The 12,723-nt window shown below is 69.8% G+C and overlaps 1 protein-coding gene across 1 annotated transcript in view; it reads right to left on the bottom strand.

Moving 5' to 3' along the window:
• Window positions 1–221: 221 nt before the first annotated feature.
• Window positions 222–12,723, bottom strand: part of SHANK2 (SH3 and multiple ankyrin repeat domains 2) — a 289,453-nt gene continuing 276,951 nt past the window's right edge. Inside the window, exons 22-23 of the mRNA XM_054570752.1 lie at window positions 9,932–12,344; window positions 222–1,168 (exon numbers count right to left, since the gene is read on the bottom strand). Of these exons, the coding sequence (XP_054426727.1) occupies window positions 598–1,168; window positions 9,932–12,344 (2,984 nt within the window). The 3' untranslated portion in view covers window positions 222–597. The remainder of the gene's footprint in view (window positions 1,169–9,931; window positions 12,345–12,723) is intronic.

Raw genomic sequence — 12,723 nt, 5'->3', positions numbered from 1 at the left:
CTGTCCCAACCCCCCACCGCCAGGACCCCCAGGGCCGAGGAGCTGCGGCTGCCCTCGCGGGAGCCGGGGCCAAAATGTCTATGAGAAAGAAGTTTCTCTACCTTTCAGTCCCGAGAGGGGCCCCGGTTGGACCCGTCCGGGGCGTCTCACTGTAAGCGAGCGCAGGCAGGCAGGGAGCCGGGGGCCCGCCGCGGGGCCGGGCGCCAGTGGCCGGGCGCGGGAGAGAGGTCTCAGGAGGCATCTGGAGGACATCGGTGTCTGCCGGCGGGAGCCAGGGCCCCGGGCTCGGCGCCGGGGCGTCTCTGGGACCTGGCCGAGTGAGGTCGCCCGCATGCTGGGAGGCAAGCCGTGCGTCCCTTTCCGGGTTAGAAAAACTCCCTCCCCTTGTCCCCTGCTGGACAGAGCGCGCTCCCATAGCCCACGTGGAGAGCCGGGAGCCTCAGGCTCCGCGCAGCCGCGCCGTATTTCTTTGGGTGCCAGGACAAACCCGTGGCAGGGGGGCGGTGCTCACAGACCTCGCCGGGCCATGCAAACGTCTCGGTGGAAGCCCATCTCTACTCATAGCAAGAAGTCTGTAAAGGTCCAGAGCAGCCACCCTTATCTGTCCAGCAGCTGTTTCAAAGCCCTTTCTATGTTCATCCTGTGTCCGACCCGAGTCACCCCGAGGTCTATCAGGTCTTCCTTCTGAAGGTTCGGCAGGTGGCTGCCGTCGATCTCGTTGTCCATGAAGGTCTCCTTATGCTCCCCCAAGTTCAGGCTCTCCAGCCAGTCCGCCACGTCTGGTTTAGTCCACAGGTGGACAGGCTTAGCTGTAAACGGCTTATTTGGGATTGGCTGCTGCAGTATCGAGGGAGAGGGCGACCTGCTGCGCCCCGCGGGGTTCAGGCTGAACAGGTCCCCTGACGGGGGCTGGCCCGGGAGGCCGAAGACCTCAGAGAGCGTGGGGGACGGGGACGCAGCGGCTGCCGGGAGCGGGGCGGGCAGGATCTCTTTGCTCACCTCCGTCGGCGAGACCACAGGGCTCGGGGCGCGCCGGGCCCCTGAGGTCCTGCTTTCGTAGTCGGGGGGCCGGCTCTGCAGGGTGATGGGCTGCGGGGTCCCGGGGCGGACAGTGAAGGTGACCGTGCTGCTCCGTGCGCCCGACACAGCGCTCAGGCCCTCCGGGCTCCTGGAACGGCAACAAGAGAAAACCGTCACCCGCCGGGTCACAGGGCAGGTCGGCGCGGGCGGCCGACGCCCAGGTCACTCCCAGAGAGCGTCTCCCAGGAGCCGCGCTGGCCGTGAGCACGCGGTCGGCCATGCCAGGCCCGGGCGGGGAGACGGGAGCGGGAGGCGGAGTGGAGGGCACAGCAAGGCACACGGGCGGCCGCCCCCGGGCCCCGGCGGGGAGCGGCCGGCCTCCTGGCGGGGGGGGGGGCGGGGGGCATGCGCGGTGGCGAGGGCCTGCGAGCCCCTCAAGGGCTCACGCGAGGCAGGGCCAGGAGGAAGGCCTGCTCCCCGCGGGAGGAGTCGGGGGCCAGCCAGCGCTGCTGGAGCCCACCCGGCCTCCACTTCGGCAGAGAAGACAGAGCACCCTCCGAAGTGCCTGCCGGGCTGGGGCTCGCCGGCTGAAGGGGCAGGTGCAGGGACGCCCCCGCAGGGGCCGGGGGGCGCTCGGTGTTGGGAGAAATCCACAAAACCAGAGAGCAGGGCGTGGCCGGGCGGGTTCGTCCGTGCCGGCCCAGCGCGGGGGCACGGCCTCGCTGCAGAGGGGGCCCCTGGCAGGAGGCAGCGTCCTCACCAAACCCCTGATGGGGTCCCTGTGTCCTCCCTGCTCTGCAGTCAGAATGGGGACAGACTCAGCTCCGGGAGGTTCGTCCCTTCCTGGTGTCGGGGAGACAGACGACTGACTCCTGCGGCGGCCCCTCTGGCAGCACACCCCCCTCCGCGGAGGCGGCCCTTTCACACACGGCGTCCCCGGCCGCCTGGCGGAGGGATGTGCCCCTTGGGGGCCCCGGCTCACGCTCCTCTGTCCCCAGACGGAAGGCACTTCCATCCTGGACCGTGGCCCCCGCGGAGGTGGCGAGGCCAGGGAGCGTCGCGCGCCTCTGGGGCACATGCACGGGACAGGGACTGGTGCCCCGCCCCCGCCTGGAAGGAGCCACCCTGCCACAGCCCCCGGCCGGGTCTGCGTTGCAGGTGTCCGTCCAAGTCCTGACCCCGCTCACGGAAGCGCAGGTGCGTCTCCGGCCCAGGGTCTCCTGTGTCCACACACACAGCGGGCCCCTCCACCTCCTGAGGGGGGACAGTGGGCAGGGCACGCCGTGCCGGTGCCACCGTGCGGCAGGGAGTGCGGGGGACAGGGCCGAGGGCGGCAGGGAGCTGGAGCCGGGCACAGGGCGCCCGCTCCTGGCTCGGTTGGGTCTTTTGTTGCCCTCCGGTTTCTGCACCGATGGCCTCTTGGGCTTAAAACCGCCCGCCCACTGCCCACGGTGCCTCCACGCCTGTGACAGCCCCCACGGGATGGCGGCCACTGTCCCTTCAAGCGTGGAAGGCTCTGTGTGTGGCAGCAGCAGCAGGTCTGGAGAGGGACCTGCACCAGGACCCGGGCTTTGGACTGGTCCGAAGGGGCAGCGTCCCGGGGCCAGCGGCTACCCCGGGCCAGGGCCGCCTGTCCCCCCACAGGGCTGGGCAGCCAGGCCAAGCTTCCTTTTGCATGAGACCCCTGGCCAGAAGCCGGGGGGCGGCTCTGGGTCATGCCTGTGCGGTGGCCGCACCAGCAGGTGGAGGCACGGAGGCCCCAGGCGCGGCGCTGGGGAGGAGGCCCCCGTCTGCCAGGCCCAGGTCCCCGAGCCAAGAGCTGGGGTCCTCCCTGCCGGGAAGGGGGCTGCCCCCAGCGTGAGGCCCAAGCTCTTGGGGGAGGTGGGCTGCGGACACAGCGAGGACAGGGGACCCGCCCCCGGGGTGCTCAGGTAGGACGGGAGGGGGGCGCTGTGGGATGTCCCCGTCTGCCTCTCTGCGGGGCACATGTCTGTGTGGGGGGCTCCTCCGTTCCACTCTGACAGAACGAAGCTCAGATGGGGACGAAGTCACAAGTCGGGGGGACCCGCTCCACCCGGAGGCGGTTCGAGCTGTTGGCCAGGGCCCGGCGGGGAGGGGGCTTTTGTGAGCTGGGCACAGGCTCCGCTCGCGCGAGCGGCGCCCGAGGTAGCCTCAGGCGCCCTCTGTCTAACCGACGGTGACCCGCACGGAAGTCCCCCAGCGCCCCAGCGCCGGGCTCAGCCCGGGCAGCACATGGCCAGGAAGCCAGGGACGGGCGCCAGCGCCGCCCTTGCTGAGGGACCGGCCCGCCCGCCGCACAGGGAGGCCCGGGGACGGGGGCAGCGAGGAGGAGAGTCAGCACACAGCAGAGCCGGGCGCACCTCTGCGGAGGGCACTTACTTCCGTTCAGCAGGACCCTCTTCTGCGAACGCCCATCACGGGAGCAAATGAAAATGACAGAATGGAATGGCTTGAGACAACACTGCAAAATTAATTAGAACGTAAACAACAGACACTTGTTTCGATGGGTGAGGCGCACACGGTGGCACAGACTGGCTGAGGGGCTGCCCGGGCCGGTCCCTTCCCGGCCAAGGGGGGCGGCGTGGGCGGGCGGCCCTGCCGCGGTGACTGCAGGAAGCGGACAGCCCTGCCTTCCCTGGTTCGGGGTCACGTGAACACACGGAACAATGACGCCCAGGAAAGAGCCACGGAAGAGAACGCGCCGCCGCACCCTGCCTGTCGTCTGTGGCTCAGGACGAGCCAGCGTCTCTGGGGGGAGGGTCCCCACAGGCGGGGGTGCTCTGCTTGCCGCCCCCACCTTGAGACGAGAGCCCGGCTGCGAATGCCGGGGGCCACCCGGTCTGGCCGCGCGCTCGGGACCGGGGGCGCGTCGCGGTGGAAGAGAATCAGGCGTCCGCGGAGCCCTGGAGGCCCGGGCGGCCCTGCCCTCCGCCTCGGCCGCTTGACTCTCTCCGGTTCATCCCACGGACGGACGCTCTGTGCCGCCTGCTCCGGTGGCCGACACCGTCCTGTTGCTAAGCAACCCCTGGGTTCCTGGGTGTCACCCACAGGGATCTGCTGCCCTGATTTAGGACGGACGCACGCACACTCGCACACCCCCACCCCCAGACCGTCACTGTCCATCCTGCCTTTCACACCCAGCCCCCGTGGGAACGTGAGGGTTCAAACAACAGTCGAGGGCCAGTGGGCGCCCAAGGCGCGTTGCCGCCGTCCCCACGCGGCAGCTGGGGCAGGCGGCGACCGTCGCGTGGCCTTCTTGGTGTGTTTACATGCTCTCGGGGCCTTGAACGGTGACGGCGGCGTGCGGGCCAGAGGCTGCGTGGCCACCACGGCGTCGGCTTGCTGGCCCCCAGGCCGCCCGGAGTCTGCCAGCCCGAGGCCCCGGCCCACCCGCCGCGTGCCAGCGAGTGCCCAGTGCCCTGGCGCGCCCCTCTGTGTCCTGCTCCTAAAAGGGCTGCTTATTTCCAAATTGCTCTCTTATTACATTATCCTATTTACAGCACGCGAGAGACGGAGCATTCGCCAAGGGGGGAGGAGCGCCCCGTCACCAGCCAGTCTGCCGCAGGCCTGCCCGCCGGCGCTGTGGCGTGTCCCCGTCCCTGCTCGGTGTCCCCGTGCTTTCGTATGGGACGCGGTCCCTCCCAGCGCCCACGGGCTCTGAGCACCGCGAGGGGGCTCGGTCTGTTTGCCGTCCCCAGGGCCTGGCCACAGCGGGTGTTCCGTGGGTCCCTGTGGGGCGAGCGGTGGACGGACGTAGCTGAGCCCGCTTCCCGGCTCAGGGACTCGGGAGCCGGGAGCCAGAGCCGGGAGCGCCGGAGGGTGCGGGCCCTCGGCCGGAGAGCCTGCGCCCGCGAGGGCCCGGATGGGGCTCGCTTTCCAGGGAGAAGCCCCCCCCACCGCCCCCCGCCTCGCCATATCCCTGTAATTGAGAATGTAAGAACTGGACTTGAAATTGGCCGATCGATAAAAGCAAGGACAAAGTGCCGCCGCCGCCGCCTAGAGGAGCCCTCTCAGGTGCCAGCCTGCGGGAGGCGCCTCGAGAGCAAACTGCACGACCCCTCTAACTGCCGCTCGCCTGGTTCTCCGCAGCTTCCTTCACTCGCAGGCGCGGCCTGAACTTGGCAGCCGTGCCTGAAACGACAGAACCTGGTGACGCTTAGGGTGACGGAGCCCGCGTGGCGGCCTCGCACGGTGCGCCAGTGTTGGAGCCTGTGCTCTGGCACCCGCAGGCGGGGCTCCCTTCTTTAACCACCCAGGTACCCGAACCAACTTATCGTATTGTGAAGAGGCCTTCGGGGTCACACTGCGGGGACAGGCGAAGGGCAGGTGGCGCGGGCCGGGGGTGGGACTCGGCAGGGCTGCGGAGGCCGGGGAGTGGCTTCCCTGGGGACTGGCCCGTGCGTGAACCTTGGGGGACGGCCTGAACCCCCTCTGGGGCCTCCGGGACCTGGGGACGCAGGGGAAGACTCTCCTCCCCCGAGCTCACCTTGCTGGGCTCCAAGCAGGGAAGGCCAGTCCCGAGTCACCCGCGGACTCGCTGAAAGAGCGAGGCGATCTAGCCGGCCCCGGGGGACCCAGCAGAGGCCAACCCCCCCCACCCCCGGGCAGCAGCCACGGGGGACCCGCAGCCCCCAGGCCCTGCTCCGTCCCTCTCGACAGATGGGGAGCACGAAGCGGCCTCCCCACTTCCGTGCCTGTGCGGACTCGGCCCGGGCCTGTCCGCTCTGAGAACGACGCCCGGTGTCCTGGGGTCGCAGCCCCTCCGGTGTCGGTCGGCACGGGCAGGCCAGGCTGATGGCCGCGTCCGGGGCTTCCCGGCTCGTCTCCAGAGCGCGGCCCTGGTCTTGGGCCTGGCCCCGGGCGGCCTGCTCGCGCGTGACTGATTGCGGCTGGGTCACCTTGGAGCTGGGCCTGTGCCGCCGCCCCGCGGTCCCCATGCCGAGGGCCCTGGGACCCGGCCCAGCCGCTGGGCCTCTGTCCTCAGCAAGGAGGCGCTTCCAGGCCTGTGCCCCGCACGCCCCGCGCCTGGGCCGCTGTGCTGCTGGCTGCCCCTGGTTTCGGGTCTGGGTCTGGTCAGATGTCACTGAAGGGGTGTCACCTCCTTCCTGCACACGGTCAGCCCCACGTGTCCTTGTTCCTTTGAAGAGCTTGGTGCGGTTCGGGCTTGGCTTGTCATTTGTTGTCCAAGTGCCTCCTCGAGAGTGCAATGTGCCCCGGGGGTTCGGGGGACACCTCACACATCTTCTCGTTCAGTGACGGACCCTGAGGCTCCACGCAGGGCCTGGTGCGTGCGAGGCGAAGAGAGACCCTCTGCCCGACGAGCGATGGACGACCAGCGCCGCCCTCAGTCCCCGCGGCCCCGGAGGCGTGTCCCTCCTGCCCCCGCCCCCGCCCGTCCCTGGCGGGGTCCGGAGTGGCCGCGCGGCCTCCCAGCTCTGCGACTTGAGAACGCCAGGTGCTCTCCCACGCAGCGACGGCCACGTGCGGACGACACCGCCGGGGCAGCTGAGGGACGTCCCTGCCGCCGCCGGCAGCCCCGCGCCTGCCCCGACGGGCTCTTGCCGACCGCTAGTCCCGCGCCGGCTCTGAGCTCCCCGGGAAGGGCCGGCACCTGCTGGGTGCCGGGCCCTGCGTGCGAGGCCCCAGCCTGCGGCTCTGCCGGGATGGGGACCCCAAGGGGCTCCCTGCGGGTTTTTACTGAGCGGGAAAACCAGCCAACTCAGCGCGGAGGCTTTGCGCCCCACTCAGGCCACAGCTTCCTTCGCTTGGGTCTCGTCTGATGCTCTGTTCAAAGACGAGGTCGCTTCCCAGGACGGTCCGGCCGGGGCTGAGGAGCAGCGTCCCCGCCCTGCCCGGGGCCCTGTCCCCGCCGGTGGTTCGGGTCCGGCCTGGGGGAGGAGGCACCGCCACCGAGGCGGCGAAGCAACGACGCCCTCGTCGCCCTCCGTGTCTCCGGTTCAGTCCCGCGCCTCCGGGTGAGCAAGGACCGGTCGCTCGCGTGTCTCCCCTCTCCTGCCGGGTCCTGGCCACAGGCGGGAGCAGTTCCCTGAGAGCCGTTAAGACAGAGCCCACGCGGGAAGGGCACTTCCAAAGGGGCGAGTTCAGCCACGGCTCTGCCGCTTGGCAGGCGGACGATCGCGAGTACCTCGAATCAGGGTCCCTTCCCTGGGTGATAGAAGCTTCTCATGAAGTGGGATTTTGGCGCCGTTGCTTGTCTGTCATTTCCCAGACGGGAGCTGTTTCCCGTTTTCCTGAGAAAACCGCCTTTCTTCCCCTCAGTGGGAACTCCCTCCGTCCAGCCTCGGCCTTGCGTGGTTGATGGCTGTGCCCAGCTCTTCCTTCGCATGCATTTAAAAGTGGGGCCTCCCCGGCCGGGCGCCCCAGGCTGAGCGTGTCTGGACTCGGTCTCCTCTCCAGACGGGTTAGTACTCAGCCTGCCACCCGGTCTACCGGGCCAGCGGCGGCCCCGGGTCTGCCCCGCGGGCGCCTGTGGGAGAGGGGCGCTGGGAGTGGGTGCTGCCGGTCCCCAAAGGGACATGCGCGTCAGGGCGAGAGGGTGAGCCATGCCGCCCCTCGGTGGGTGGCTCTGCCCAGCACCCCCGCCCGCCTCCCCTGGTCCCTGTGCCCGACGGCTGCTGCCCGGCTCCACTCTGGGCTTTGACTACGGAGGCCGTTGGCCAGGAACCTGGTTTAGCCTCATGTCAGGGACCTTCCTCTGTTCTTGGGCCTCCGGGCCCCCCGCTCCCAGTCCAACTCTGAGCGCTGGCCGAGAGCCGGACCGAAGGGGACGCAGCCTCGGGGTGCTCAGCGGTGCTCGCAACCACCTGGTGACCCGCCCTTGTCACCAGCCACCAGGTAAACAAAGAGAAGCCCCCGGACGCTGGGCTGGGCCGCACGTGCGTTCCCAAGGCTGGAGAACAGCCCTGCCCTCGCGATCTAAGCTGTGCACGCGGTGAGGCAGGGGGCTCGTCTCGTCCCCGGTCCCAGCCAGCGCTCCGGGGAGGGACCGGAGGCAGCGCCCAGGGCTGGAGGTCGGGGTGCGCCTTCGCGCCTTGGCTCAGGGCCTTGCTGCAGGGTGCGCCGGGCGCCCAAGGCCCAGCGTCGGTGGGTGCTGCACAGAGGTCAGCTGGGCTCTGCCGTGAGCACGCTGGGCCGGAAACAGCAGAACAGACGGGTGGCAGCAGTTCCCGGCCACCGAGCACCGGCCGGAGGTGGCCCTGCAGCTGCTCCCGAGAAGAGGACATCGGCGCCAGGGCCCCGCCCCCGGGGGCACGCGGGGCAGGGGCCGAGACCTGCCCTCCAGGAGCCCCTGGAGCCCTGCCGTTCGGGAGGGGCTGGAGGTGGAGAGACAGCCAGATGCCGTGCCCGGGCCCCCGGACCTGCAGGCAGCGCTCGGGGGAGCGTGGCTCTGCCCTGGAGCCGCGCCCTTGGGCATTTTTCCTGCTTGTTCGCAGGGGAAGCCAGTCTGAGCGCCTTCGCCTGAGCGCCGGCTCCGCCTCCGCCTGCCGTGCCATGGATGGCCACCCGGCCTCCGGCTCCACGTCCCCTGAACACGGGGTGCCGCCCGTACCTGCGCCCCATGCTCCCCAGCTGTCATCAAGATTAGCTGCCGTGGGGAAGTATTTTGTAAAACACGACACGCTGAAGATGAAGCCTCTTAACGGTCCTCGCACCCTGTGGCTACTAAAGAACGGTGTCACTGCCTTCCGAGCAAGGACTGAGGGGACCGGCCAGGTTGTAAGCTTCCCTGGAGACTTCTGAGTACGTGACATCTGCAGGCACGCGTGTCCGTCCCGCCACCAGGGACGGAGCATGCAAAGACGCCCCTGTGTCCGCGAGCGGCGACGTCCTAGCAGAAGGCGGGCTGGGAGCGCCGCTCTGTGAGGCCAGCCAATCAGCACCTCCGAGGAGGACCGGGACCAGCCGTGCGATCGCTCTGTCTCCACAGGAAGGGCCCTGGGACGCTGGCGCTCAGCCGGCACCTCGGGACCCCTGTGGCGAGCAGCCTCTGACCTGTGGGCTTTGGCGGCTGCAAGGACCCCTGCCTGGCAGGAGAGCGACCACAGACTTCACCCGTCCCAGCGAGGACACCTGAGTATAAACGTTGGCGGGGGAAACGGAGAAACACGGCTGCCCAGGGAACCGCGGGCAGGACGCCGAGAACCGGGAGGAACCTCAGCGCACGCCCTGGTGAGGGTCGCCCAGCGGCAACGGCCGGGGCTTGAGGGCTCTGTCCCGGGGCTCGGCGCCTCCGTGGAGCCTCCTGGTCGGGTTTAGAAACGACCTCTCAGAGTCACCCCAGTTTCCGTGGCGTGCAAACTCCGCGTGCCCTGTGGATGCCTGACCCAGCCTGTGGCAGAGGGGCGGCCGCTGGGGCGCCGCAGGGAGGGCCTGCCCCTCCCGATTCACCGGTGAAGCCACGCCCAGCACCGCCCACGCCCGCCCCACCCGGGAGCCGGCGACCGGAGGAGGACGAGAGCCGCGCACCCTGCACCTGTGCTCACACCCCCACCCGCTGCCCCCGCCCCCCAGGCACAGCCCCCCGCCCCCCAGCTCAGCGGAGCTCGGTTTTGGCTTCTGCAAGGCTCGAGAGTGGCCGCTTGGGTGTTCCTGGCACAGATCGGGACAAGGATGGAGCGCGCAGAGCCGGGCTCTGGAAGCCGGGGCGGGCTGGCTCTGCCGGCCGGCCGCACGCACGAGGAGGAGTCTGCACGGGGAGAGCCCGTCCTGCCGGGAGGGCGGGGTCTGTGCTCTGCCGCATCGGAGTCCAGGAGGACGAGAGGGACCCCTCTTCACGGCCGCTGCGGCCGCTCCCGGGGGCATCTCCTGGTCGCACGGCTGGGCGGAGGCCTGGCGTGGAGAGCCGTGCTGGCGCCGCCGCGGCACTTACCTGGGAGCGAGGCCGGCCGGCTTGGTCCCCGCGGGCGCGTCCAGTCCTTCCCCCGGCTTGGCCGATTTCTCTCGGTTCATTTGCTGCAGGATCGAGTTCAACTCGCTGATCACGTTGGCCTTCGGGCCCGAGAGGATCGGGCTTCTGATCTCCGGGACGTCGCCCCACAGCTTGGAGGTCCTTGGCTGGACCCCTTTCATGGCCCCGGGCGGGACGCCACCCGGCGGGGGCGGGGGCGCGGGCGGAGGGATGACAAAGCTATCGACGTCCTCTTCCACCAGCGCGTCCGGGTAAAGTGCATTGCTCTTGTGGATGACGGGCTTCATTTTTGGCTTCGGAGGCACGGGCGGCTTGTCGGCCATGAAGGCCTGCCCGTCGGCGTAGACGGTGCAGGTGTCCGTGCTCTCCCCGCCCTCGGAGGACAGGGTGGAGATGCTGGACACTGTGGAGACGGTGCTGGTCGTCTCGAGGTGGTGGTCGCTGCTGCTCCGGCTGTCCGCCTCCTCGATCCCCGAGTCCGTGACCGTGTCGAAGCTCTCGGGGGGCGGCAGGAACGAGGCAGGCAGACAGTTGGAAAGCCCCGCCGGCTTCTTGCTGTCTGCCGAGTGGGTTGGCTGGCTGGAGTTCAAAGAAGCGGACGGGGAGGTGTCGTTGTTTTTCTGCTTGACCAAGTCCGTGAGGGCGGGGACGGAGGCGACGCGGTCGTCGGGGATATCAAAACTGTTCGCAAATTCCAGGGGAGGCGGCAATGGCTCTGTAAAAACGAAGTCCTCGTCCAGGTCCACGGAAGCCAGAGGTGGGGGAGGGATGCGGAATGGCAAGATCACCGTCTCCTCCACGGAGCCCGCCGTCACCATGGCCCTACCGGGCGTGGTGGCGGTGGGCTCGGGGCCAGCGGAGATCTGTAAAGCACCTTCGGTTTCGGGAACACCTTCTGGCACCTCAGGCAGCGGGGCGTCCGGCTTGGTTTCCACGGCGGCCTTCCCGCCCTCGTCCTCCAGGAAGTCGCCTGGCTTGGCGGCGTCCACGGTGTGAACCATCAGCAGGCCAGCCGACTTCTGCTGCGACGTGTCCACGATGTTGATCAGCATGTTCTTCTTGTCGTCGCCCTTCCGGTCCTTGCCCAGGTCGCTCTCGTACTTGTTCTCGGTCTCCTGCCTCCTCAGGGGCCCCCGCGTGCTCAGCCGGGGGGCCGTCGGGAAGCCTGCCTCCACGCCAGGCCGCATTTTGGTATCGATGTAAAGAGGTTTGTTGAGGTCGGCCTTGGGGGCCTCCCCCTTGGGGCCCTGCTGGGACTCCTTCATGGCCCGGTCCCTCGCGGAGAGCGCCAGGGCCAGCGGGGAGCTGGGGTCCAGCAGCCTCCCGGTGAGCGGGTGGACGTAGTTCTCGGGGCTGGCCGCGCCGCCGCTCTTGGGGGGCGCCGCGGGGCCGCCCTCGGGGCCCTTGGCTTTGGACATGGAATTGGGCGGCTTGCCGGCCTCACCCTGAGCTCCAGCCTCGCCGCCGCCCACAAAATGGCTCTCGGGCTCCCTGGGCGCCGCCCCGGGCGCCGCGGGCAGCGACAGCGGCTCTGCGCCCTCCTCGTCCCCGAAGCCGCCCTCCTCGGGGAAACTGGAGGGCGGCCCCCGGGGCGCGGGCAGCCCCAGACCCACGTCCTCGTCCCCCAGGTCCGTGGAGAGGAAGGCCGGCGAGTTCCGCCTGGCTTCCAGCCGCCTCTCCCGGTCGCGCACGGCTCCGGCGATGGCAGCGGCGAAGGGGCTGCTGACGGCCAGGCCGTCGTCGGGCCGCAGCTGGCCCGGCGGCTCGGAGGCCTGGGGGTCGATCTCCACGCTGCTGCCCTGGCTGCTCTTCCCGCTGCTGCTGGTGGACGGCTCCTTGACGATGATGGTGGGGATGGGGATGGAGCACGTCTTCTCGGGGCTGTCCTCCACGTTGGGCTGCTTCACCAGCACGCCCTTCCGCCGCGCGGGCTTGGCCGGCACGTACACCGCCTTGCTGGCGACCTTCCCCACCTCGGAGTACGGGTTCTCCGGCATCTGGCCCCGTCGGCTGCGGAAGGTGGCCTGGGTGGCGGGGGCCCGGCTGTAGACGTCGTCGGCGTCCAGCGAGTAGCGGTCCAGCTCCCTGCGGTAGTACAGCCCCTTCTCCCTCATCATGGTGGCCACCGTGTCAGAGCGAATGGCCGGCGGCACCTTGGCGGCCGAGTTCTGATTGAACGCAGGCTTGATCGTCCCATAGACCCTCGGGGTCGGGGACTTGGGGCAGTTGTAGGTGGTGGGGGACGGCGGCGGCGGGGACGGGGGCACGGACTGCGGCGGGGGGGGGATGTCCTCGGACGTGTCCGGCATGGACAGGCTTCTGGTGAACTTCAGCGCCGGAGGGGCCAGGAACTGCCGCTCTTCCTCCGTTATCCCTGCAAGCAGAGGGCAGGCTCAGTGTGCGGCCAACCGCAGGCGACCCCCGGCGGCCGGGGCGGGCGCTGCCGCAGGCCTGCGCGCTCCCCAGCGGCCGCGACGCACACAGCTCACAGCACAGCACGGCACAAGCCACGAGGCACGACACGGGGAGGGGCGCGGCCCATTCCGAGCCAGAAACAGAAAGAAAAGGGGCCGAGGAAGGCGCGGGAGGCTGTGAGTGCGTGCTGCTGACGGGCTCTGTGTGTGCTGGCCGGGGCTGCGCGCATGTGCGCGCGCGTGGCAGGGCGTGCTGGGGCAGGGCTGGGCTACCGGGTCGGGGCCGTCCACCCTTTTGGGGTTCATCAGGGCCCCTGGGGGTGTCTTTGGGGTCTTGAG

The sequence above is a fragment of the Pteronotus mesoamericanus genome, unplaced genomic scaffold, assembly GCF_021234165.1.
Source record: "Pteronotus mesoamericanus isolate MK-2021 breed Mesoamerican mustached bat unplaced genomic scaffold, CSHL_Meso_final contig_214, whole genome shotgun sequence".
In the NCBI taxonomy this organism is placed as follows: Eukaryota; Metazoa; Chordata; class Mammalia; order Chiroptera; family Mormoopidae; genus Pteronotus; species Pteronotus mesoamericanus.
The sequence above is the reverse complement of the archived record's forward strand: the minus strand, read 5'-3'. Positions and strand labels throughout refer to the sequence as shown.